Source organism: Artibeus jamaicensis, unplaced genomic scaffold, assembly GCF_021234435.1.
Source record: "Artibeus jamaicensis isolate MK-2021 breed Jamaican fruit bat unplaced genomic scaffold, CSHL_Jam_final contig_718, whole genome shotgun sequence".
In the NCBI taxonomy this organism is placed as follows: Eukaryota; Metazoa; Chordata; class Mammalia; order Chiroptera; family Phyllostomidae; genus Artibeus; species Artibeus jamaicensis.
Window position 1 is genome coordinate 1370364 of NW_026521936.1, and position 27692 is coordinate 1398055.

Here is a 27692-nt window from a genome sequence, read left to right on the forward strand (position 1 = left end):
AATTCCCATTTGAGTCAGAATTTTAAGAACACAAATCAATGTAAGAAAATAGTGAAAAGACCTGTGGTATGTGGGATGCTCCGGTACAAAAGCTCAAATGCTGGACCTTGGTGGCACCTCTGTATTTATGACCCTGGTACTGCATGAGTTGAGAACACCCCCGGAAACTGAGCTCCTGTTCAGTGGTGGTGGCAGATAGAAATGAGTGTGTGTGCGTGTGTGCCTAGTGTAAGAGAACCCTGACCATGGAAGCACAGAGGTGATTTCACATGTTTGGTTAGTGTTTGTTTTGTGTAAGAATTCAGCCTCTGGACCCAGACATAGCTGAGTTCCAGTTCTAAGTTCTGCTATTTATTAGCCACATTTGGCTTACACATTTATTAGATTGTTTTCTCACCTACTTATTAGAGGAAAAAATTGTATGTATACTTATTTTCTGGGTATTGTAAGTGAGTCAAATGCAAGTAACATCCTTGGCAGAGTGACCACCATATAAAGCTTATTTAGAACAGTGTATCTGTAAATACTCACATATACAGAGATCATAAAATTAGATTCTTCTCCAGAGAGAACCTTCAGGGTATTATTTTTTATACCATACAGATGAAGAAAAATTCAAAGAAGCACCATATCTTCTTTTGAGCAATAAGATCATTCTTGCCCCACTGAAGAATTAACTTCATTTGATATATATTTGGGGGCCATTCCTATCATAGATTGTTAAGGCTTGCCTCTTGATGATTAATAATAAAAGTTCAAAATAATAATTGGAACTAAAATGAATAGAAATCACAGTTCAAACTCACACATCGCAGTGGTTGCTATCAAAAAGGCGGCTTGTCTGAGGTCCAATGTCTCTAGTAATTAAGTTCCTCAAAGAAAATAGAGTAACCTTTTTATTTTAATCTGATTGGAAGAATAAACATTTGTTCACGAACAATTAAGCTGATGCTCTTTATTCATAAATTCCTTTTGTGAAGAAAAGATTTTCACAGGGATTTTTAGTAAGGCTTTCTGGTCTACCACTTAGAACAAGACACTGCCAGCTGAAAATATCTTACCAGGGACTTACTTGATCTGGGTGTGTGATTATTAAGATTAAATTTTGGGAATGAACATGTGTAACATTCATGTCCCTGGAATCCTTGCCCCCAAATGAATATCAAAGTAGAGTTCCTCACATTGTGGAGGCAATAAATAAATAAATCAAATCCATGTACTTTTCTGGTCAGTCCTAGTTTTCCCTTGAAAGGAAAATGCTACAGAAAATATGCAGTCTTCTGCACATCAGTTCCATTAGGGAACCCAAAGCAAACCTGCGTGAGAAGAGAGTATTTCACTAAACACGACTACTGGTCAGACAGCTAACTGATTTCGGTTTCAGAATAAGGTTTGCATTTGCATAGTAATTCCAGTACCAAAATGTGTATTTTTCTATGTATTTATATGTACTATATACTTCATAGTTTTGGAATCATTTACTATTAATTACTTTAGGGTGGGGATTTTCTGTTTTGCTTCATTGAAATAAAATATACTCAAGTATGTAATACTAAATCAAAATTTCAAAGTCCTGAAATGAATACCTGAGAGGTGATTATTTGTAAGGACATTTACCAGTGTAATATCAGTAAACAGTACCTGTGGGTGACTGTCTTCTAAGCTCCAACAGGCCTTCACTTTTTCTTAAAGTGGTATGTCTGTTTAATGGTCTAAAACAACCACTAGCTTACGGTCTTTCTGTAAAGGACCCCATAGGAAGTGTTCACGGTTTCAGGGCTGCCAGTGAAATGGTTTCCAAAGCCGCTGTTGACTCTGTTCTGCTTCTGACAGTGCATCAGCATATGAGCTGGTCCGTATGCCAATAAAACCTCACGTGGACACTAAAATCTGAAAGCTAATTGTATAGAAACACGAGAACTACTTTTAGTTCCCAGGCTGTGCGAAATCTTCTGTTTGCAAGGCCCCTGAGCAGAGAGTCTGGGAGCCAGCCGCAGCATTCTGCTGATTCACTCTCCATCCACTTCTGAGACCTTTACTTGCTGGGCTTCTTTCTGTTGTGAAGCTAAAGTGTATCTTCAAGTAACTTCTACCTGTGGATTCTAGAGTATTCTCTCTGGAGCCAACGAAAACAGAATCTCCTCCTTTGACATAGCGTAGAACTGTGGGAGGTCGGAAGAAGTCACTTGGACCCTCAAAGACTTCTCTGTCTCTTAGTGTTTGTTAGACTCTTCCCAGATATTTATGTTCAATGACTATTCTCTATATGTGACTTAATTTTCTAATTATTCCTCATAAAATGAACACATATGAAAGAGAAACTTTATAGTCCCTGTAACAGAACGCTTGGGAGAATTTTTGTTTCCCAAGATCTTGGTACTGGGCAACAGTGAAAGGTGATGGTTAGGGGTGGGAGTTGTTGATTTATATTTTTATTTCATAAATATAATCTACTTCATTATAAAGATACCTTATTAGTAAATGATCATATAATCCTGGCATTGTTTCCAATGCTTCTTCATAGTGGTCAGCACAGATAACTATACATACTGACACATCTATTTTTTAAAACTTAATTTCTATAAACTATACTTTTCAAATGTGTTTATTGAAAAAATTTAACAATACAAAAACTTTTATAAAAAAGGGCATTAGACAAAAGTCATAAATCCATTTTCTTATATTAGAGTCTAGTAAAGCTAACCAAAAAAATAAGTTATTAAATTAAAATAGTTCATCAGTATCTTCCAAACAACTTTATTTACTTCATTCATTCTCCCAAGTACCCAATGGCACGTTAATCTTATCTCCTTAGATTGGGTTGTAATTATTTCTGATTTGGTTCAGTGGAGACTAAAGCCACTTAAGACATTAAAAAAACATGAGAGATCAGTAGTCAGTAGCACATAATTTTCTCCGATGAAAATATATTAGTCTTTACTTATAAAGTTCTGACTTTGTCAATATTAAATGTGGTCTTAAACCAAGCCATCGGAAGGAAGCAAATTCACTTTTATTTTGCACTTCACAGGCTCTGGCTTGAATGATGGACAGTGGCACGAGGTTCGTTTCCTAGCCAAGGAAAATTTTGCTGTTCTCACCATTGACGGAGACGAGGCGTCAGCGGTTCGAACAAATAGTCCTCTCCAAGTTAAAACTGGCGAGAAGTACTTCTTCGGAGGTAAGATCACCATTTTTTATATCAGTTACTTACTACATTGCTAACCACAGACTTTCAATCAAGCTTGATTATGAAGTATTTATATTTGATGTCATGGATGCAGTAGATCTCAGGAAGAAAACAGTCCTGATCCATTGAATAGTCCAAAGAGCATGGCAAATTTGTTTCTACGTGATGAAGGTACCACAATGATATCACTGTATTCTTCTAGTCTAGTTGAAATATTCGAGGTGTAAAGCATGAAGTTCTGAATCTTGTCATTCTTAGAACAGTCCTTGGATTGTATTAGGTTGGCCAAAGAGCATTATGCTGAGTGAAATAAGCCAGGTGGTGAAAGACAAATACCATATGATCTCAGCTGTAAGTGGAACTTAACAAACAAGCAAGCAAAATATAACCAGAGACATTGAAATAAAGAACAAACTAATAGTAATTGAGGGGAGGGGGCAGGGAGGTAACGGGGGAAGAAAGGGAAGGGTCATCAAGGAACATATATAAAGGACCCATAGACAAAGCCAAACGGGGTAGGTTCAGGGATGGGAGGTGAGGATGGGTGGGCAGGGGGTAGTGGTGGGGAGCAAATGGATACAACTGTACTTGAACGACAATTTTAAAAAGTCCAATTACTGTTTCCTATAAAATAAAAAGACACATTTTTCATTTTCACCAGCAACTTCATTGATTTGGGTATTTTGAGTATGTTGGCTGTCTTCTGCTGCTGGCTTCTAGTAGAGAAAGGCCAGGGGTGCTGCTAAACATCTTCCAATGCATAACACAACCCACAGCAAAGAGTAAGTTGGTCGATAGTACCAAGAAACTTCACAAACCACTTTTGACATGTTTGATCAGTCACAGCACTTTCTCCATACACTGCACAAATCTTTTTTTTTGCAGTTATTACCTTTTGAACAAATAATAAAGCATAACATGCCAAAAATATTGCATATTTTCTTCCATTTTCTATGTTTAAAGAGCTGAATAAAAATTTAGCAGTTTTGATAAAGTTTTTTTTTAAATGCATGCTGATATGACAGCTGCCACAATACAACCTTTTTTTTTTTTTTTTTTTTTTTTTTTTTATTCCCTAACAAAATTGTTTCAACTGAAATTAAAGACAACTAAGCACTACTAGAGCCGTTGTGTGGAAAGAATTAAAATAACTTTTTGGCCAGCCAAATATATTTGTCACCTATTACTGTGCAACCGATTACCCCAAAACGTAATGACTTCCAGCAGCAAGCACGATGATCTCCCAATTGCTGGAGATCACGGACTCAGGAATGGCCTGGCTGGAAGTCATCCCCACACCACTGTGTGTGGCTGTATCAAGTGAAACCTTGACAAGTCGGAGGTCCTGCTTCCACGGAGGTACACTCTCTTGCCTGACAGTTGCAGCTGGTTATCGACTGGGGAGTCTTCGTTCTCCTCCGTGTGGCTCTGGTCCTTTAGGATCTCTCTTCGCCATGTGGCCTGTCCTGTCGGTGACTGGACTGAATCAGGGTGCTGAGGAGGGAGGAAGAAGAGAGAGATGGGAAGGGGAAGGGAGAGGAAAGGCATAAGCAAGAGAGAGTTTCCAAGATGTAAACCTAAGTTTTCTTATAGTTCAGTGTGGTAAATACTATCCGCCACTGTGGTTACACACAGCTTGTTAGACATGAGTCACTGAGTCCAGCCCACACTCCAGCAGGGGGATGGCACAAGGAGACAGGAGCGGTTGGGACCATCTTGGAGACTACCGACATATATCTTGATTATTAAGTAATGAAAAGATGAACAAAAAGGAAGATTCTCTTAGTGATAAATTTGACTGACTGTAAAACGGTATTGTAGTGTAAACTTAGCATATCTTCTATATTAAAGAATGCATCCTGGCAGAAAATAATTTTTTTGTCAATGAAATAGAGACATCTTTAAAGTGCTAGGCTTGCTGTTTAGATCAATATATCTTTCATTAGGTTATTGCCCATCTCATTTTAAATCACGCAATGTGAAATTGAAACAAATACACTGCATTAGAAAGGACTGTGGTTTAAACTTCTTATACACATATTTGCCTCTGGAAATATAGCTATTAATATTCACGTGTATGTTTGCTTATATTAAAAAGCTTACATATTACTATACTTACATATTTTTCTAATTATTAGAATAAGTCTACTTGACAGCATTTATCTTATGTGGATGTCTTATTCCCTACTGTATCCCCCAAGGTCCTAGAAAAATCCCTACAATATAGTAGATGATGAATAAATATTTATGAATGAATTAATACATTCTGAAAAATGGGGAAGGCGAGCATTGGGTTCCCTTTTCTCTAAAAGAAGCCATAGAAGCCCTAGGAGCTCTCGTGACTTGGCCACTGAGTTTGTAGGCAGAACCTGAGCGCAAGCCCTCTGTCCCCCGACCAAGGCATCTCTCCCACTGTGTCCCGACGTGATGTTGAGAGGCAACTCAGAGACAAAAGTCCTGACCTAGACCTCTGCTTCTGTGTTCATCCACAGTATTTCTCAGAAATTAAACTTACCTAAGTTTAAAAAGGCTTTTAATAAGTATTTGATGTGTGGATGAAAATCAGACAAGATGCCTTACTGATGTGAGAACAAGCACAGCCCAATAGCCCAACAGGTTTTCCTTCAAAGACATATTTAATATGATGGGCTTCTGGCCAACAGTTTTTATTGTCATCCTAGGCGATGGGTCACAATGGTCAGTTAGAGAGCAATTGGTAATTCCCACCCATCCAGATGACAGGGCGGTATCTTTGGCCATGGATGAGCTAGCGGAATGTCTAAGGTCCATTTGGATCTATTTCCAGCTGGATGAGTAAGCAAACAGCTATAACCACCAATTTATGGCATAGCGTTTATAAGAGATGAGGGCTTTGTAGATTGCTATTTACTTTACAGATTTAGGTTTTCAAACCCAGCAGTCCAGAGCATATTTCCTCCCTCTTGGGCTGCTGATCTGCCATTGAGAAAACTGTCAACAAACAGTCTCCGTGCTTCCCTGGTTATGTAGGTCCATCCAGAAAATATCCAGCTGTGTGCTATGAAAACTAGAGGCATTTATTGAAGAAGATACAAGATACCTTGTACCTAGGACAACGATGCCTCAGTCTCCTTCAGAGTAGGCACCTTGGGACCTCAGGCAGTTCTCCCAGTCGCTATCAGCCACCCTATTGCATTTTCCTGAATCTCATCGATGGTCCAAAATCTCTTCCCTTTCAAAGGTGATTTTAGTTTTGGGAGAAAGCCAGAAGTTACAGGGCACCAAATCTGGGCTGTAGGGGACTGAGTCACCTGGGTGATTTGGTGTTTCACCAAAAATCTCTGCACAAGATGTGATGCACGAGCAGGTGTGTTGTTGCGATGAGGCTGCCAATCACCAGCTGCCCAGAGCTGCTGCCTCTGAATCATCCGAATAGTTCCCACAGAGGAATGTTCAAGCTTAACAGAAAAATTGGATGCAGATTCATTGCACTACTCGCTCAGTCATTTTGAATGTGACGGCCACACAGTGCACATGCTCACTCAACAGCATCTATCGTCCCCACTGACTGGTACAGCGAAGTTGTCATTGTTCACAGCTGCTCATTCCGGCCCACTCTCCCCGGCTGCCAAGGTACATCGATGTTGTGCAAACCGTTCTCATTCTATTAAAATGGCTGGACTTTTTCCAGACAGACCTTAGATGTGGTTAATGCTATATGTGGAAACAATGTTTGAGAAAGATCCAAAGGCAGGTTCAGTTGGACTTCGGGGTGGAATTCAGCGGGATCTGGCCGAGCGAAGCAGAAAGGTGATGAAACTTAAAAGTACTTCTATCTCTTGCCAGGCTAGTGCTAAGCTAATACATGATTTTGAATAAGCTCTTGTACCTAATAGATGAGAAGTCTGTTTCTTCAACTCTCTTCCCTCCCTGCATTTGTTTCAGCTTTACTTTTACCAGAGGTAATTAAAAAAGACATCTTAGACCATAGCTTTTCGTCCTTCTCGGGCTATCTCTTGGCAGCTATGGCTTATAACTAGTGTGTTTTCATTTAGGGCACTACTTTTGGTTTACCTTTTAAAGCTCATAAATCGGGGATTCTCTGTCAATTCAGGTTGCCGAAATAATCAGAGAACACCCTCTATTTCCAACTGGTTTCACTTTTATCTCAGCCTGCAGGCTGGCTAGTTCTAGACTGAGTTCATTACTCTCTTGAATACCTTGCTGCATGCAGCAAGGAGGAGCCGGCGCACATCAGCATTTGAGCATCGCCTAACGTCAGAAGTCTCAGTTGGCACCTGGTTTGTCTTCCAAGGAGCAGCAGGCGAGAGGATGACCAAACAACAAAGGCCCCAGCTTTCCGAGCCTGTAATACCCCAGGCTTCAGGGCTTGGTCCCTAACGCGGGCAATTCCAGAAACTTTGTAGGTTCTGTGATACTTAGCATCCTGTTGTTAAGTATAGTACCAAAAAAGAGGTGTTTGTTTGAGTTAGGTTCAGCTCTGAGTGACAGAGACGGTGATGGAACAGGGGGAAGTCGGGCCCTGAAGGTGTCCGGGGGCTCCATGAAAAGTCAGGCTTCTTCCATCCTCCAGCTTGACCATCCTCAGTGTTTACTCTTCATTCACCTTGCGATCCCAAGTGGCAGTTTAAGCTCTGGATATTATCTCCAAATTCCAGGCAGCAGCAGGGAGAGAAGAATGGTGGGTGGTGTTCCATTACCTTTAAGGCCACCCAACTGAGTCTCCTATTGTATAGGAGATACCTCATTAGATCCAGCCCACAGGGTCCCAACGGAGATCGGGTAATCGAGTGCCCAGCTAAATGTCCAAATCCATGCAGGAAGAGAGAAATAAATACTGGAGGTTAATTAGCAATCTGTGTAACAACTCTTCTATTTAATATTAAACAGTTGCTTTTGATTATAGTCTGTGTACCAGATTTTACTTAATAAAGTGGCATCCAATATTATTCTTTGCTCCTTGGGGAACTTGTGAAAACCTGTATATGGTCACTTAATCTAAGGATATTGAATTTGGGAAATACATGTAAGTGGATTTATTTCCTTTCCAAGTTTTCAATTACCCCTCATCCTAGCCTGAAGCTTTTTATAACACATAATTTAGAGTAACAAAATTACATAGTTTTTTAAAAGCAGTAGAATATCCTCCAATCATGTATTTACATCTCTCTGCCATTCCCAATTTTATTTCTGTTCCCCACAAAAGGCCTAATTCAATACATTTCTTGGTCTTAAACTAAAGGAGAATTATTATCTCACCATTCCTCAAAATGCTAAAAGTTACTGGAATTAAGGTTGGTTGTTACTCAAAAGCTTTTCTCTTTCGCTGCAAAGGTAAACGGTGGTGCCTTTCATTGTGTGTGTGTGTGTGCGCGCACGCGCGCGCGCTGGAGCCACAGGGAAAAGCAGAACTATGGTCATGATTGCTTGATCTGGAGAAATGGAAATGAGGAGGCTGCAACAACCACCTTTGCATGTAGGAAACAGTCTGTAGCTTAGAAAGAAGCGAGGCGTCTGAGCTGTGTGACTGAGATATGTGATCCATACAACCTCATATTTCCACCTCTTACTGTGGCACTATCCTGTAACTTGTGAAGCCGTGCGCGCTTTCCCCAGACCTTAACTTTGGGAGTTACAGCTGTCCTCTGGAACAGATGCTGGGGGCTGGGCAGCAAGTCCCCAGTGGGGACTCCAGTGCTGAGCCCAAAGGAGTTTTGGGAAACACAAACCAGTCCAGAGGTTTCAATGGAGAAGCAGGTTTTATTGAGCAAAGAGGGTGAGAAAGAAAAGCCACTCAGAAGGGTAGACGTCCAACCATCTCTTAGAGATTGACCTTGCATCTGTTTGTAATGTCTGTGGAAATCGCTGGTATGGGAAGAACGTTGGGATTAACTTGAACCCAAGGCATACTCTGTGTTCGTGTTCCCTTTGTGGTACGGGTAAACCATAAGGTAGGGTGAGGAGCCATTAGCCCGTCTTTGCAGGAATTTTCTTTGATCCGGAGGCTCGTCGTGGTCTGCTTGCATCTCTGGTCAGTCGAGTTCCGTGTCAGGTGGCACCTAGCTGGCCCTTGACTGAGCTTTGTGTGATTTTAGTTAATTTATGTAGTTCTCATGCCCACTCCTACATTAATACACCTAGTTTTTCCTTTAAAAACAGCCCTAATTTTTTCTTTTAAAATTTTTGATAAATATTTCTATAACTGATTTTTACATTTTAATATATATTTCTTTGGAAAGGTGCATTTTCTAATTTATCTTTTTTTTTTTGCAAAGAAACAAGTGCTTTAAGAGCAGGAGGAATAGCTTCCTTGGTTTTTAATCACTGTTTTTCATTATTTTAATGTGTTTGAAATTTTTTCCCATCACCATTTATTCCCTCTATACCCTCTTCCACCTCCACAGTGACCACACTGCTGTCCTTGTCATGAGTTCTTTCTCTCTCTTTTCTTTTTTTGACTCCATCTCTCCACCCCCAGCCCTCCCCCAGAGCTATCAGCCTGCTTTCTGTCTACGATTCTGTCTCTATTTTGTTAGTTCAGTTTGTTCATTAGATTCCATGTATGAGTGAAATACCCATTTTTCAACTTCTACTATAATAGGTGCTTAATGCAGACTGCATGAACAAAAGAATGTAAGAAAAATCAATGAATGGATAGACTGATGCCTCTAAGAATCTCAATAGAAATAATTGCTCATTTTCCGCGTGTTGCTCAGACAAGCGACAGCCACCTCTAGGGACCCTAAAACCCCAAAGCTGCCTTGAAGGATTTCGCCATGTTTTCTACATTAAAAGCATACATGCTCTAATGGTAACATTCATGAGAGTTTCACTGTGTTCCAGCAACTACTCTGAACATTTTACTTGTTAATCCTCAAGATGGTTCTATCAGGGGACAGTTAACACAGGTAGAAATTAAGCCTTAAGTTACATGATTTGCCTAAGAACCCTCCCCTCTGAAGACTCAGCGAGGCTTTGATTCTTGGCTTGTCTGATTTGGGGCGCTCGCCTTTAACCAACATAAATACGTTGTTCACTAGATGCCTGCATTCAATTGGCATTTTCTTAATTACTTTCCAGCTAAAATTGTAATTACTGCTTTAAATGCTCCCCCATATATTCTTATATTAACACATAAAGGAAACCCATCAGGTCAGAATAAACAGGCTGAGAAGTCAGAGGAGCGCTGTCATAGCAACAACCTCTCCAGAAAGGCTGGTCCTCCCCTCACTCCACAGCTGAGGTCTGCGGTGAAGAATACGCGTGACATCGCCCCCTATTGACCGTTCTCGGGTCATGTACAGGAATGAGACAAGGTATAGGCAAGTACTTGAAAATCTGTTCTGTGATTAGTGGGAGTTTAGAGGAAAAAATCTCTTCTCTCCAGAGTCCTTTCCGTAGGGCCTCCTCGAGAGTCCCCGAAATCCCCCATCGGGCACTCTTTGTGGTGAAGGAATTAGAAGCACTTTCGAAAATGCTAGTGCTCTCTGAAAAGGTTGATACGTTAAGCCATTATCAGCCAGCAACACCTTAGCAGGAATTAGGTGATCAGAAGGCAAAGATCTTCAGAGCATTAACTGTTAGGAAAACATCAGAGGGTCGAGTAGGCCTAAATAAGCTGGAGCTTATGAAAAATATCTAGAGGCAATTTTTAGGAAAAAAATTTTAAAGTATGTTAGGACAGAAGAAAGGATGATAAGTCAGGATGAGGATATGGTCTCTTCTTAACAAACCATAAGGGAGAAGCAAGGTGGGGCTTCTCCAGAGTTTGTCCCCAGCCGGCCTCCCCAGGACACACGGACTTCAACCTGGAAAAGGAACAGGGGTGTCAGAGACAGGGCACTGGAATCTATTTCAGTAAAATGGGCAAAGAAAAAAGGAAGCGTCTGGTTTCCTGTAAGAAGAGCTCTTAGCAAAGGATGCAGATCAAGGGTATACATTTTAACTCCCTGCTAAAAACAAAATCCTGCAGTTTGTGAATTCAGCAACATAGGCAGCGAGCAGGGAGCTGTGTGCAGCACAATTTCTTCTGTCTCCAAACTACCCAGGGTCAATGAAGGCAGCCAGCTGCTCCCAGTCTGCAGCGGAGACAGACGGCCTCTCAGACACAGATGTGAAGTGGCAGGGACCGCTGTCATTCGGTCATTTGCAGACTGGGACGGGGCAGATTCCCCTGCCAAAAATATAAAGATTGATTATTAAACAGATGATTTATCAACACTTAGTAACTAATGAAGCAACCAAGAATCACACTACAGATAGATGGCCTCAGGGCATTTTCTTTGTTGTTATTCGGTTTTTTGATGAAAGTGATACGGTTAAAAAATCCAGGCGCTTTTATTGACCAGGGATCCTCACCGGAGGAGAAGCTCCTACCCTCAGGCACCCGCGGGACGTGTGGTGTGGAAAGTACTGAAGCCCAGCCAGACTGCAGGGGTGCACTCCAGTCCTCCCCCTTCTGAAAGCAGAAACCGCTGAGCACCGGACAGATACCATCACTTCGACCTGCCTTAATAAAGCCGTTGGCAAAATCTGGAGTTGAACATAAAAGCCATAATTAAATTACAGGGAAAGAGAGCTTTTCCTCTAATAATGTCATTTCGACCTCAAGCTCAATAGACATAGACCAAGAGAAAAGGAAGGTCCTGTTTTTATAAAGTTTGATGACGGTGACCTCTCCGCACCTCGCTTGGAGGCTGGGAGGAAAAATAAAACAGTATCAGGAGTGGGTTGAGAAGATACCATAAGCCCTCTGATGACTTGTGTCTGGTGGTTCATGGCCTGGGGGGTGTGCACCCCGCCCCACACACAGAGGTAAATGCACCCTGTCTTCTACCCCCACCACGGGTAGCAGAGTGATCTGAGGGGGAAGCCAGCGAACTGGAAGAGTTACAAAAGGCTTCCTCTTCATGAAGTCATGATAGAACCTGTCTTTGAAGCTTCTCCAACTCAGGGAGGCCTGCTCCACACTGTAAGCAGCTGACCGGTGGATCTGTAACGTAGGCCGTGACTGCCCCAGGGTCCTGCTCCCCCCATCCCATCTCCAGGGTGAGATGCAGCCCTTGGTGCCCCAAGAGGAGTTGAGAAGGAGGGCGGAGGGCGGGCTTCTCTGTCCACTGCAGACCGTACTCTGGATGTGTGAATCTTAGTATCATCAGTCAGTTGTCTTCGGTCACTAGCTCAATTCAGTTTATAGCTCTCTACTGATGCCTACCATTTTTTTCCTTCCCTTTACTTAGGGACATTTTTGCTGTAGAAAGAGTAAGTGAGGTCTTTAAGCAGCAACTCTAAGGCCTCACTGTCTTCCTTTTCCTGAGAAACACTTTTTTTAAATCAAAGAATCTAATAATGATAACATCAAAGCGAGTTGATCGAAGATGACACAGACCTGGGAGGGGGAGCGGAGAGCATAGTCGGGTGGTTCAGGATTCGAAGGGAAATTTACGACTGTGGGGAGAGGGGGCCCCGGTGCACTGTGGGTAGGAATGCAGACTGGCGCAGCCAATATGGAAAACAGTATGGAGACACCTCAAAAACTTAAAAATGAATCTGCCGTTTGACCCAGCAACCCCACTTATACAAACACATCCAAAGGAACCCCAAACACTAATTCAAAAGGATATACACTCTCCTATGTTCATTGCAGCATTATTCCCAATCGCCCAGATCTGGAAGCAGCCTAAGTGTCCATCCATAGATGAGTGGATAAAACAGCTATGGGACCTTTACACAGTGGAATTTTACTCAGCCATAAAAAAAAAAAAGAAAATTTTACCCTTTGGGACAGAATGGATGGACCTGGAGAACATCATGCTGAGTGAAATAAGCCAGTCAGAGAAAGACAAATACCATATGATTTCACTCATATGTGGAATCTAATAAACAAACTGAGCTAACAAGGAAAATGGGGACGGACTCATAGATGGAGAGCGGGCTGACAGTGGGGGAGGGAGGAGGAGGAAGAAGGGATTAAGCAAAACAGGAAGAGGACTCATGGGCATGGACAACAATGCGGTGACTGCTGGGGGAGGGAGATGCAGGGGCCTGAATGGTAATGAAAAAAATACAACAAAGATGAAATACCTTAAAAAAAGATGTGGTACATGTACACAGTAGAATACTACTCAGCCATAAGAAAAGATGAAATACCGCCACTTGTGAGAGCATGGGTGGACCTTGAGAATACTACGCTAAGTGAAATAAGTCAACGAAAGCTAAGGACCAGGTGATTTTCCTCATATGTAGGGTGTAAAACCGAAACTCATGGACACAGCAAGGCGGTGGCTGCCAGAGGGAAGGGGGTGGAGCGGTGAGGGGTGCTGGGGGCCTCGTCCATGGCGACAGAAGGGGGTTTGACTTTGGGTGGTGGGCACACAGGACAGTACACAGAACTAGAGTCATAGAAAGGCACGGTTAAAACCTGTGTGGCCCTGTCAACCACTGTCACCCGATGAATTTAATAAGAACCAAGAACAGTTCTAAAGATAAATAAATAAACTGAAATCAGAAAAAGAAAGAACAAGGAATCAGTGTTCAGGCTTCCATTCTACCGCTATCTAGCGGCCTCAGTTTCCCATGAATAAGAACAGCGAGGTTCTGTGAGTTAGGTGAGCGGCACAGACACCTGGGGCCGAGGCATACTTAGAACCCAGGTTCCTTGCCTGAGCCTTTATTCAGTGTATCAGAATAGTCCACGTAGTGAGTAGTGGCCCCTGAAACAAGACCGTGATTGTGATCGTGGAAGGGTGATCAAGCCCTGATTGAAAGGGTGTTGGAGCACAGTACGTTTTGGGAGCTACATGAATGAGAGGACCTGGTGACGAATTTAGGGTGACGCTGGTGATGATGATCATGGTTACTGGCTTGGACCACTGGTGACTCTGCACATATCAGTCACGTCTGAAAAAAGAGGAATGTTTAATTTGGAAGTAAACATGACATTTTACCTGTATCTAATAGCGGGCTTCTTTCAGACATGCCTGCAGAAACACTTCATCTGTCCTTGACTGCACACGTTGAAACTCCAGAAGAGGTTGTTGGGACGTCCCCAGCTCAGCACTAGCGCTGGAGACCACAGTCCAAATTGTGAAAGTCAGGAAGGGTGGCGAGAAGGAGGAAATGAACCCCGAAGTCCAAGTAGGGAGGGACACCGGCTTTACGGGGTGGACAGAAGAGAATCGCAAGTAAAACTTGAAGAGAGGTGGGTGGAATGCACAGAGACCCACTGAGCACTCCCCATGCAGAAGCTACCGGACTGGGACAGAGGGTCAAAAATGTGTAGAGAGCAGCAGGGGAAGCTCACAGACCCATCAAGACCAACAGGAACGTTGTCTTTCTGGCCCCCGGCTGGCTCCTGTCTCTTTCCTCCTCCATCCCGGTTCCTGGAAGCACAGGCCACCTCCCAGGGGCTGTTCCAAGAGCATCCTCACTTAGAAGAGACCTCACCAGCAGCCTCAGTAACCCGGAAAGTTCTCCGGCACCCATCTGCCTTTGCTTTTCTCATCAGAGTGGCACCCCTTGGGGAAGCTGTTCTCAGATCCCCGCCCCTTACTGAGGTTTGCCGCGATGTGGCTTTGGCAAGAGGTAGGGTGGAAACCTTCATAGGAAAAGAGAAAGCTGTTGTTTGCACCGAGCTAGTTTGTCTGCAGAGTGATAAGGCTGCTTAAAACCCGTGTTCAGATCATCTTAGGCTGCACTGATCGAAGCATGAGGAACAATAGCTGTATTTTCTTCCACACCGGTTGAACTATATCTATTATGTGTTCTATCGTGGGTGACAGATTTTAAGAAAATTAATTCATTTGAATGTATTAAGAGGAAGACAAAGCGGAAAATGCTCTGCAAATTGCCTTTTTGGAGTGTGATGAGAAAATACCCATCGTGGCAACCAAGCAGACAGAATTTCGGGAAGGAGAGCTGCCTCTGCTTCCTCCTCTCCTTGAAGAGTGTGCGCTGGTCCTGAGGCCACTCAGCAGTCGCCTGCCTGACCCCCCGGGTCCCTGCTGCCAATCAGCAATCAAAACTTTCAGCACCACCTCCTGGGCGGAAAAGGGGTACCAGGCCAGGGAAAGAGAAAAATCAGCCCAGTGCAGTGACAGTCCATATGGAGTTTTACTTATTTATTTTCTGATAGAACGTTCACAGACACGCTTGCATGGATGTGAAGATTTGGGGAATGCGGGCTTAGAAGCATACAGGCGATTACAAGGGGGGGGCAGGCAGAGGAAGGAGAGAGTAAAGGGGTGAGAAATGGTGACGGAAGGAGACTTGATTTTGTGTGCTGAACACACAATGCCATCTACAGATAACGTGTTATAGAATTGTACACCCGAAACCTGTATAGTTGCATTAACCAACGTTACCCCAACAAGTTCAACAAAAGCATTGTTAAAAAGCTCGCAGCTTGGCTTACAATGTACATCTGGGGTACATTACCCCTAACGTGGGAATGTACAAGTGGCAGATTTTCCCGCGTTTCTTTGACCAGCTTACTCCCTGGGATCACCAGTTCTCCAAAAAATCTGACTGACTGAATGAAGAGCCCGCCACTGATGGGGGTCTGTATGGGTGGAAACCAAGGCTGCTGTCTTATCCAGGCGAAGTTTGGTGTGAGAGACACATGTCGGGTAGTACTTCCTACACAGGTCTACCCCCTGTACTACTGCTAAATAAAAGAGAAGGTCACTTCAGTGCTCCTTAACAGCAGACACTCATTTTATCTCACTTTATTGTCAGTAATCCTGTGAGGCACCACATACCAGAGTCCCTGTTCTGCTGATGAGGACATTGAAGCTTTGAGTATTTCAGAACTGGTCAGTGGTGGGGCGGGAATTCATACTACCTTGCACTTCGTAGGTACTTAGTTCATGTTAGCAGAGTTTAATTAGCTTAAGCAGCATCGTGTATTTTACTGAATTGGCTTGTGAAGATATGCACCAGCTCTTGCTCTGAGGTAGGAGATTTGAGAAAATATCCTACAGTATAAGCAAGGACTCATGCTGAGCTAATGCTTCTAATAGAACAACCTAGAGATCTCTTATTGTCTCACGGTGCTCTCGGCACTGGTAAAAAGTGATTTGATTTCTATTTTTCTTATGTTTGCTACAAATGAAGGGAATGGCCTTAGGAAAGTAATTTGCCTGGCATTTGATCTTTATAAGGGAATTACACATCATTAACTTATTTCATTTTTCGTAAGTCACTAATTAGGTGATTTGTTGAGATTCCAAAGGATTAGTCTTTTGGCTTCCAGCATGGAAGTAAAAAAGAGAATCTACCGTCTTAGAGAAAACAAAACCATCAGGAGTTCTAGAGCCCCCCAAGAAAATAAACGATTGAACAAAAAAATGCCAATACAAGATTTTAATCTGAGAATTTAAAGCGAAACAGAAGCTGATGAAATCTTATGATCAAAGCAATCGACTTAAAATAGGAATAAATTATTTATTCAGCTTCGGGTAACATTTTTCTTTGTAATACTTATTTTTTTTTCCTTAGAAATCAAACCCATCGTCTTTATTGTGTCACATTTTTTTATTTCTCCGCATGAATTGTTCTACTGCAGTATTATCAAATTAAGCTTTATTGTTCCCAACACGGAACTTAACATTTGGTATCTAAAGGTCATCTGGCAAACGTGAGACGGAAAAAATAACACTTAGCAGCTGCTTCCCGTCACACCAGTCAGAAGGAAGGCGTGGCGAATGAGCAGCAGGAGGTTGCGGCCCGCCGTGGGGACAAGAGACACAGGCCGCGCGATTCCTGCCTGGTGCGAAGGCAGGCTGGATCCTGGGTTGTTGTCCCCAAGTCTCCAGCTGCATTGAGAACCGGTGAGAATCCTGAAATGTAGAGCATAAGGACTCTAGATGAAGTGTATCCGATATGACCCTTGATTTCAGGAGACAGATATGCTAGCCCTTGAACTTTAGGTTGTCGTAGTAGGTGCTGTGATGATTTTGTTGGATATTAACTACAAGTAAAATAGAGAACGCCCCGTTGGAGGATGGCCACATTTCCAAGTATTAGGGCTTTTGGTACCTAACTTCCTTTTTGCTGGTTGCTCCTATCACTGCAGCGGCATGTGTACCACAAGCTACACCTGAAGGGAGTTTACTAAAGCACAAGGGTATGAAAGGAAGCTGTTAGTAACAAACCAACAGGAAAAGGCAGTAATTCAACAGTCTGGATCCTTATGAAGTGTTAGGATTCTTAAGTTTGGGGTTAATTCACTGATGTCTCTGAACTCCTCTAAAAAGTAATCAAGATAAATTTCTTTATCACCTATTGAGGAACATCATCAGTTCATACCTTCCTGCAGAATTTAAAAGTAGAAGGGAACTTAGAGCCCTGTAGTAAACAGTCCCCTCCATGACTGGTAAGAGAATAAAGGCTTGGAGAGAAGAAATCTGCGGAAGTCATAGAACTGGTTGGCAGCAGAACTGGGATCCGAACCCAGGCCAGTACATGGGAGGCTGTGTCCCTTTCCACCATTCAGCTCTGAGTCTCTGCTCCCATCAGTGCCAGGGCCCAGCCATTGTTGTCTCCTGGTTTAAGTGTAGACTTCGACCACACCGCTCTGGTTAACGGGCCCCCACACTTCTCCAGAACTCTGTACAGAGAAGAGCCCAGCATTCTATGGAACTAACCATGGAATTTTTCTCCTAATTTAACAGTGAATTTGGCAAATGTTACAATTCAACGTTAAGTCTAAATATACCGTGTCTTTTACCTTCTAGAAATATAACCCCCCCCCCTCGCAGGCCCAGCCATTACTCGCCTACTGGTACTGGGTGGGTGGTATGTGCGGTGCTCAAATAGATGGCCACCATTGTCATGTTATTGTCTCGTTATTCCCAGTTGACAAGATGCTCGCTGGTTAGGAGCATGGTGAACCCACCTCTAAAACAAGGCAGGAAGTTCCCGGGCCAGTTTAGAATTCCCAGCATGTTGCAGGGCCCAGTCCTCAAAGGGGCCTGTGTGACCTCTCGGGCAGGGGGAATTCTCTGCTGGAAATGTTCAGTCTAAATATTTTATTTCCCCACAGTAAAACAAAAAACCAAAAACAAAACACAGGATCCAATGAAAGTAGGGTGATTGTTTTAGTCCCTTTTCAAGAGCAAAGGCAGTTCATGCTGATAAATTTTTTAAACCAGCTATGGAACACGGGTGAGGGTGCTCTTTACTCCATTGTTAACTAAATGCCCTCCAGATTGTCAGTCAGTCAGAGGAAGGTGGTTGCCACACGCAGCCAGCTGTTAGAGCCGAAGTAGCGTGCTATTAAAACCCGTTAGATCAGCATACTTCTTTTCAAATTTTTAGTGGTAGGTTTGTAAATCTAATTGACACTGGAAACGTTACAGGGAATAACTAAAGCAGCCCAATAGGGACTTGTGTCCTAGTAATCAGCCTTTTAAATCAGCCTTTGAGGTTAAAGGAAAAAGAACTTCATAGAAGTCTATTTTCATCAAATAAGGGTGAAAATAATGAAAACTCAGTTTTCATTAAATAAATATTCATGCATTACATTAGCATTTGCTAGTAGAGAAAGTGTGAAGGGATGCACACTGAGGTGCTGACGGGGGTCTCTGGAGAGGGGGCGAAGGCAAAGGGGCACGTTCAGGTAAGCCCACCATGCCCCTTTAAGATTTTATTTATTTATTTGTAGAGAGGGGAAGGAAGGGAGAATGAGAGGGAAACATCCATGTGTGGTTGCTCTCACACGCCCCCTAGAGGGGACCTGACCTGCATGCAACTCAGGCATGTGCCCTGGCTGGGAACTGAACCAGCAGCTCTTTGATTTGCAGGCCGGCACTCAGTCCACTGAGCCACACCAGCCAGGGCTGCCCGTCATGTTTCTGTATTGTTCGAATTCTGTTTCATGGGCTTCTTGTTCAAAGAAGAATTAATAAAATCATCTTAATGAGGTCCTTTAAGTAGCAAATGTATTTTCAATGTCTTCCCCTCCAAAAAACACAAAATGCTTCATGTACATAACTCTACTGTCATTGAAGTGTCTGCCTTGACAAATTATGAATTTATATGTAATGTCAATAATTATTACCATTAAAATAAGATAATTTTTGTAGACAGGGAGGTAGCTGGATTTATCAAAGCAAGAGAATTTTTTTCCAAAATTTAGTAATCATCTTTTAATTGGCTTATGTACAAGTTTGAAATATTTTTAAAAGTGAAATAGTAGATCCAATGAATGGGGCTTGATTTGCAGATGTCACTTGTGTCATAGAATGTTTTTAGGTTAGTGTTAAAAACTCCAGTGCTGGACAGTGAGTATTAGGAAAGGCTTTTTACGTCCAGAATCCAATATTTTTACAATATTCGTATATTGTTTCTTGAGGGTAGTTTTCCAGGTGAATCATTAGCTACCTTGTTTCATCTGTATTTCGACCTTGCGATTTCTTAGCTCTTGTGCAGTTGGGAAGGGAACGCACCCGGTCAGGCCGGTTTATTTTATCTACACCAAGGCCGGGCTGTGGTGTTGGTACGCATGGGCGTGTGTGCTTTGGGGTCTTCAGACCTCCAGGCCCCCGAGCAGGGTGTTAATTCACTGACAGGCGAAGACGTGCCTTATGTCTCTCTCTTACTAGGTAACTCCACATGAGACTAATGAGTAAAACTGAAAAAACCTTTCATTAATTCCTACTTCAGAATACTAATTTGTATTAATGGTATGATTATACCCTATCAAAGGCATCACCTCTCCTTATTTTGATTAATCCACCTGGGAAGCCAGATTAGCACTCACACGGTTTTGCAGTAGGCATCGTGAATCCTGGTGAGGAATAATTTCCAGCTGTGCCGTGGTAAAGTTTGAAAAGATACCTCTGTTTTTGCACATTCTCAAAACGAATCTCTCCATTTGAAAAGACCCAGTACACGGGCCACAGAGGCCAGGGGAAGTAGCAGAGCCCACATCTGAACGCAGGACAGCTTACTCTCAAAGCTCGTATTCCTGTCCTTGAATAAGAAAACTTTGCCCCCACACACAGGGAGCATCTTCGAGTCTGGACTTCCCAGGGCCACCCAGGGCTTAGACACATTCTACTGAGGTTTCCCTCCGATTTCCCTCTGTGTTTTGCTGACGTCTCTTTGCCTAGCCTGTGTTTATGCCCCAGATGAAGCGACTGTCCAGTCATAACATTTGCCTGAATGGACAGAGCCCAGCTCTGCATGTGCCACGTTGTTTGAATCCCATACCTGTCTGAGAGCAGCTTCCGCGACCTCTTGGCTTAGGGGTGTCAGCTCACTGGGCACCCCCAGTACAGCAAGCCTGTCTCCTCCAATGTATGCCAAAAGAAGAAATATGTGGGGACAGGAGTGTATCATTTATGTAAAACGTCACACTTCTAAGTCACAAATGCACGCACGCACGCACGCACACACGCACACCAGCCAGCCCCATTCGTGGGGACTTCGTGTGGAGACGCTTTCTCCGTCCTTTCAGTCTTCCTGTTCCGTAGGAATACTCCTCAACCACGTGCGCCCACTGGTTTGGCCGTCACCCAGACCTGACGCCCACCACCGCCTCACCCGCCGACTCAGCGCTTCGCCTGCGCGCACACGCACGGTCCCCTCTGCTCCATGAATAGCTTTCACACTTTCAGAGACTGGAGCTTTGTATGAACCTCCAGGCTCGAGAGATTCCTCTTCGGGCTCATGTGTCTCTGAAACACCTTGCATCTCGTCGTCATAACACACCACAGCAATTGCTTATTTCCCTTAATTTTTTTTAAAACTAGGACAAAGTTTCAACGCCTATCATTTCACACTTTCTAAAGCGCCCTCTGCATTCCCGAGTCCAGCTAGACCGAAATAATCACTGTTCCTTGCTGTTCTGCACACACTCTGTCTGAGACAGCCTCCTGCTCACCTCCAAAGCTCAGTTTAAATGCCCCCTTCCACAAGACCGTTCTCCCTTCCCACTCCCCCAAGCCTTCAACTGTTAGACGTTCCTTCCTTTACGTTTGCTTAAGAATTTGTCTACAGTTCTGTTACTACTGCGTTGTTCCGTGTTGTGCTGCTCTAGATTGACTGTAGACATGCCTGTCTCCTCTATGTAATGTATGTACTGCTCTACTTTCTGGGAAGAATATCTGTTCTGTAGCAGCCATGTAAAAACTGTTCATGGGAGGAAGGAATTGTCTGAGAAGTTAGATGAATTTCTCCTGAGCTTTTTGAAAAATAGCCATACTTACTGAAGTTGACACAGCATAGCGAATGTTCAAGAGCATGAGGTGTGGGAGTCAGAAAATATCTGGTAAGAACTGTCTTTGACCAGCAGCGCGAACTTGATTGTGACGAGTTAGCAGTTGGTGATCGGCACCGTCTGGCGAATATTTTCTTTTTTCAGTAAGTAGCCCCCTGCCCAAACCAAGCCAGACCCTGGTACACACACCTCACATCACATTTAAGTATAAGAAACTTTATTCACCCTAAAAGTTGGGTGACGTAAAGTTGGATTGCGTGCATTAAGGGCAGAATGTCGATTGTGACAATCAAATAAGCAATCTCTGGTAACTTACTAGGTTTTTATTTTACGCAATTTAAGGCCTCGTCTCTTGACGTTACATGGCGTCCAGGCGGCTGCTTGTCCTATTCAGGGCAATTTCACACACATTCCACATACCTCTGACTTGGCAACCACCGGCCAGTGTCCTGTCAGCAAAGTTTCCAGCCTCCTGTTCAGATTTGGTCTTTTAAAGAAGACTCAGTCCCTAGATGGGGTTGTATGTGAAGCATTTATTTACTTGGCACTCCACCCCGGTGAGGCCCGTAGCAGTTTCGTCTGTGCTCATCTGAGGGCAAAATGAGGTTTTGGGATTCAGCCCCATGGCCTCTTAAAATATAAATAACTTACTTACCTGAGAGCCATAGAAACAAAGGGAGACTCTGAACTCCAAGCTACTACAGAACAGTCATAAAAGGCGCTGCTAAAACTATTAATGGATGTTGACCTTCTGAAATGAAAGAATAACAAAGAAAAGGGAAAACAAGAAAACTAAGACCTCTCCCAAAGTTGGGAAGCCTTCGGTGAAGGAAGAGGCCCCTGCCTTGAGTCCCTTCCATGTTTATGCATCTCACGTTCTGCGCGGGCCGAGGCATTTCTTACGTTAATAACATACATTGTGTCTTCCATTCCAATCTGTCAGGGCCCACGCATCTTTGATTGGTCCCTTGGTTATCAAAGCCAAACTGTGTAAGGAGAGTAGGCATTCAATACCTGCTTGTTGCATGGCATTGAGCTTTCACACAAGGACACAATTATGCCCACTGGAAGCTCACATACTGTTTTTCTAAACCTTAAGCAGTTCAACAAAGAGAAAAAGAGAAGATAAAACGGGTCCCTTCCCTGCAGGAGCAACAGTAAAATAGAGCTTTCTGTGGGTTTTCCGATAGGAAATAGAGTTATCCTAGCCATAATCTTGGTCTGGTGCTAAATCTATTATTCATGATGTGTAATTATGATGAGTTGCATGCTTTCTAAAGGAGAAGTGATGAAATTAGCCAGGAAACCGAAATTGGCCATTTTCCCCCCATAAAGCTCTGTGTCTTCCCCAGACGACAAGGTATGTCTTTGCAAGGAGAGTATGTGGATAAAAGATGCATTGCCTGCTATCTCAGAGCCTCATTTTAATATTTAATTTTACCGTAGGCACGTCTCAGTACACTTGAGAAAGCCTTTATTTACTTTTATTTCTTAGCATTAATTTTGTTGCTCTGAAATACACCAAGTGCTTCATTTACTGTATTAAATTAGTTCTAATATTGGGAGTATAATGTTTTACTTTTTTTTTTAAGGAAATCGTATTCCAAAATTCACTCAGTGCTGGACAATAATGCTAATTGTGAACCTTGTTCTCTTTCATTTTTTTTTTTTTTCAGCAAAAGCTGACGGGGTAGTTGGCAGGGCACTTCATTCCCAGGCAGCAGCTCACTGCTGTCCTTGCTGTCCTTGCTGTCCCTGTGTTGGTGCATGTCTCTGTTCTCGGGGGCACAGAAAAGGGCATCAAAGCAGCAGACCACCACCAACCTCTCCCCTCACCCCCCGCAGCAAACTCTGCTGCCAAACAGAGTAGATCTAGTGAACGGGACCCATCCTAAGGAGATGAAAGGAAGAGGGCTAATAATGATTAATTATTATGAGTCCCTTCTCATATGCCTGTTTCCTGCCAGTACTAGGTATGGTACGTGGTCTCTCATTTACTCTGCAAATCAGCAGGGCTGCTCCTACTTTACAGATAGTCCACCGAGGGGAAGGGAGGTTAAATGACTCTCAAGCCATAGTGGTAAGTGTCAGAGAGGAGCCTGAGTCCAGGACTTTCGGATTAAAACCCCCATGGTGAAATCCTTACAGGCACATTAGCGTTCATACAATGGATGAGGACTCTGTGAACCCGGGTGTGTTGGTCTGCACAAAACAAGCCCTGGACTTGATTTATTTCTTTAAAGTGTCACTATAGCATTTCTCTGCTATTCTGTTCTTACTAGTATTGCTGCAAATTGTGTGTGTGGGGGGGTGGAGGTCTCTCTTACATAGTCTGTAGATAGGAGCCAACTATTCCACATCACATCTGAGTCTTCTGATCTCTCCGTGAGGATTACCATATTTTGCTGTGTATAATGCACACCCACATTCTTGTGCATATTATACACAAGATTATCATGCCCATAGGTGTAATTATTATTCTCATGTATAATGTGTATCTTTATTTTTCCCTCAAAAATTTGGGCAAAAAGTACACATTGTACATGGCAAAATACAGTATTGCAGTTGAAGGAATCTAATATATCCAGCTCAGAATCTCTTGTCTTTATATTTGCCCTATTGTTTATGAATTTGTAACTACAATTACATTTGCTCATTTTCTAAAGACCCAGTTAATAGCATATTAAATATTAGGAGAAATATGTATCTTTTTTCCAGTTTTACATGTTTGTTTTTTATGTACATTACTTGGCATATGTATAACATAAGGAAGAGCTGTGGATTATGAGCCAATATTTATAATAAACCCCGAAATGTCCCAGTGGCGTCTATGTAAATCGAGAGCCATCGTATTTACATTTAATTATAAAACTGACAGGTAACAATGAAAAGTGGTATATTCTGAGCGGATGGCATGTTAAGTCCATACAGTTTTGTCATTTTTACTTTTATTTATAGTCATCTGAAAGCAAAACAATTCGTCTGAATCTGTTTTAATAAGATAGTTTTATATGCATTTTATATGATAGCTTACATCAATTCCCTTTGTAGTTAATTGGCTGAAAATGGAATTCTTCAGGCACAAATTTGTGATTTTGAAAAAAATGTCCCTGTATCTACATTTTGCTTCCTCGTTTGGATCAAATGTATGTAGATATTTTTCCTTTTTTTTTTTAGAACTTACGAAGTAAATGTTATGTATTAAATTAAATGGTATGCAAAGGTAGCAATTTTCAGCCAACTCCAAGACTTTAGTTTTGTTAAAATGCCTGGCTAACATATGTTTACTAAAGATAAGCTGCCTATTTAAAAAACAGTGTTCAAAAAAGTAAAGACAATATATGCTTTCTACCTTTTTTTCTCATCTTTGGTAAAGTAACTACAGATGAACTCTATTTGAATTATCCATCATATTTTAGAATTACGTTTAAATTTGGCACTGAATTTTCACATTTAAATATCAGGGAAAATAAAGGAGCTTTACAGAGTAATTCTATAAAGAGAAATTAAGATAAGACCTGGGAAGGGAAGGAAAATTTCAGCACCCTGAATCTTTTCCGAACTTTTGTCCATTCTGATATAACTAGGCTCAAGATTACTTAATTAATAACCAATAAAAATTAATGTATTCATTATCTACCCATTAATTTCAGAAACCTTGGAAGGAATGTTTTTGTAATAGTCATAAAACCATCAAATTTCTACAGATGAGGGCTAAATATGGCATCGTAAATCAAGTCCCGATTTCTTTCGTCTCCGTTCCATAAGGGAGAATTTCCAAGCTTCAAAGTTTATCCATCCCTGTTTGCAGCCCTTTTCTTTCTGGTCATGCCCATCACTCACTTCCTTTCAGATAAATTAGAATAAATGCAAAGGATGACCAAAAAACCTGAAATTATCTTCTAGAGGGTGGGGCCCTTACAGTGCAGGCTTCTCCTGCTAGGTGAGTGTTCTAGGAACCCATCTGTGTCAGTGCACCAGCTGGCGTTGTTGTGAGAGGCTGCGTTTGGCTTCAGTGAATTTTTTCGGAGACTCTTTCAGCACATTTGCCCATTTTGTAATGGATGATTTACAAGCACACCTGCCCACACCACACTGAGTGTTCAGCAGTTTTTGACCAAAACCGGCAGGACCCCCGTGCCCCACCCTCCCTACTCACCCCATTTCACCTCACCTGACTTTTTTCATTTCCCTGGATGAAAAAAGTCCTCAAAGAGAAATGATTTGCTGATGTGGAAGAGGCAAAATAAAAAACAGTATGAGCACTAACAGGCATCCAAATGGACAAGTTCAGAAACTGCTTTGAGCAGTGGGAAAAACATCTCCGTGGGTGCCCTGGAGGAAATGGAGAGGACTTGGAATTTGAGTGACGTTTAAATGTGCAAGAATAAATACACAGCTTTTTATAAATAAATTTTGGGACTTCGAAGGTCTCCCTCTATAGAAAAATGAGCTGTGTGAATGTAAGGGAAGGGAAAATCAAGGAGTATTAATATATAAAATGTATTCCATCATGTTAATCTCAGCTCAAAAGCCCCAGAGAGCACCACAGCTTACCCAATAAATCTTAAAATTCCCAGACTGACCTGCTGAAGCTCTACATATAGTGTGTCCCCAATTTTTCTTTTAGATGTCATTTCCCATTTGCTCCATTGAAGTCACGTTGATTTTATCACTTTTTCTCAAACACATTACTCTTCTTCCTGTCTTATATTTGGTTGGGTTCACAAATGTCCTCCTAGAAATCATTCATTAATCCATACTTTTTTATTCAACCATTTATCATACTTTTATGAATAAAAATTCATTCTGGGCACTGAGAATATAAAAATGAAGGAGACAATTTATCATTTGGAAGAAGCTCATAGTCTAATAGAAGAGGTATAATCATAATATTTAGAGTACTGCTTAATAATTAGTAATAAACTATACTTTCTCCAAGTATGCAAAACTTACCTAACCTTTACGTCCTGGACCATCACCTCTTATGGTATCTTCCATATCTATTTTAGTTCATAATTCCTTCCACTTTCTATATCAAAATATAGAAATATTTTGATGAACTATATCAAAATATATTGCCTGTTACTTATTTTATGAAGACATCACGATATCTTGAATTTATCTCAATAAAATATGCACTTGTATTCTTAATTACCATTATTATTGATAAAAGCAATTTAAATTGCTTTTATCAATAAAAATTATAAAATTTATCAAAGTTTTAAAAAATTATCAAAAAATTATCAAAATTGTACACAGAATTAGACATCATGCTTATACGCCTAATAAACCCTTTTATTATTCTTGGCATAATAAACACTTTTGCTAAGAATAAGTAAATGAAAGAAGAAAAGAGCACAGACAGGAAAGAAAATAAAGTGAACACATTTAAATCTATAGAGAGAGTTAGCCCTGACTGGTATGGCTCAGTAGACTGAGCACTGGCCTGCATACCAAAGGTTCCCTGGTTCAATTCCCAGTCAGGGCACATGCCTGGGTTGCAGGCCAAATTCCCAGCACAGGATGTGTGAGAGACAACCACACATTGATGTTTCTCTCCCTCTCTTTCCCCTTCTCTTCCCTCTCTCTAAAAATAAATAAAGTAAAATAAATAAGTACATATGAAATAAAACACATAAGGACGTCATAGTTTAGTATCACTCAGTACATCTAATACATCATCATAGGTTATAGTTTTCATGACTTGGTGTTATTACACTCACTAATCATTACATCTTTGTAGTGGTACAAGGTGGTCTGGAGGAAGCACTCACAACCAGATTGGGAGTGAACAGTCTGTAAACACCATATCAAAAACTGCCTGGGTTAGTAATCCCATGAAAGAATGTTAGGAACTTGCAGGAGGCAAGATGCTGGGGTCAAAAACTAGACCCGTTCTGTTTTTGGACCATGATCGTCAGCAAATAGCTCACCTTTCTATTCCATGTCAGTACATCCGTGTGAGCCAATCATGGAGATTCTTTTCCTCTCGCTGATAAGTGGATGAGAAAGGTGTTTATGAGCCACATTGCTCAATGGACTTGTTCGGAGACCTGAAAGAGAGGGTCTGGGTGAGGGCAAAACCACACTGAAGACAGGAAGAGTGAAGACAGACAAAGCACTGGGATTCTGTGTGACGTGCTAGGTAGTTGAGATCACCATTCCTCCGAGTTTTCGTTGTGTGAGATTTTAAAGGCGATGCGTACTGTGCATGTATAGGCCAGTCTGAGTCGCTGTTCCATTGATAGCATCCAAAGGATCCCTAACTACATAATA

The 27692-nt window shown here is 42.0% G+C and overlaps 1 protein-coding gene across 1 annotated transcript in view; it reads left to right on the plus strand.

Annotated features, from left to right (window-relative positions):
• The window catches only part of CNTNAP2 (contactin associated protein 2), a 1645556-nt gene that overhangs the window by 890655 nt on the left and 727209 nt on the right, over nucleotides 1-27692 (plus strand). Inside the window, exon 9 of the mRNA XM_053671916.1 lies at nucleotides 3032-3181. Coding sequence (XP_053527891.1) covers nucleotides 3032-3181 — 150 coding nt within the window. The remainder of the gene's footprint in view (nucleotides 1-3031; nucleotides 3182-27692) is intronic.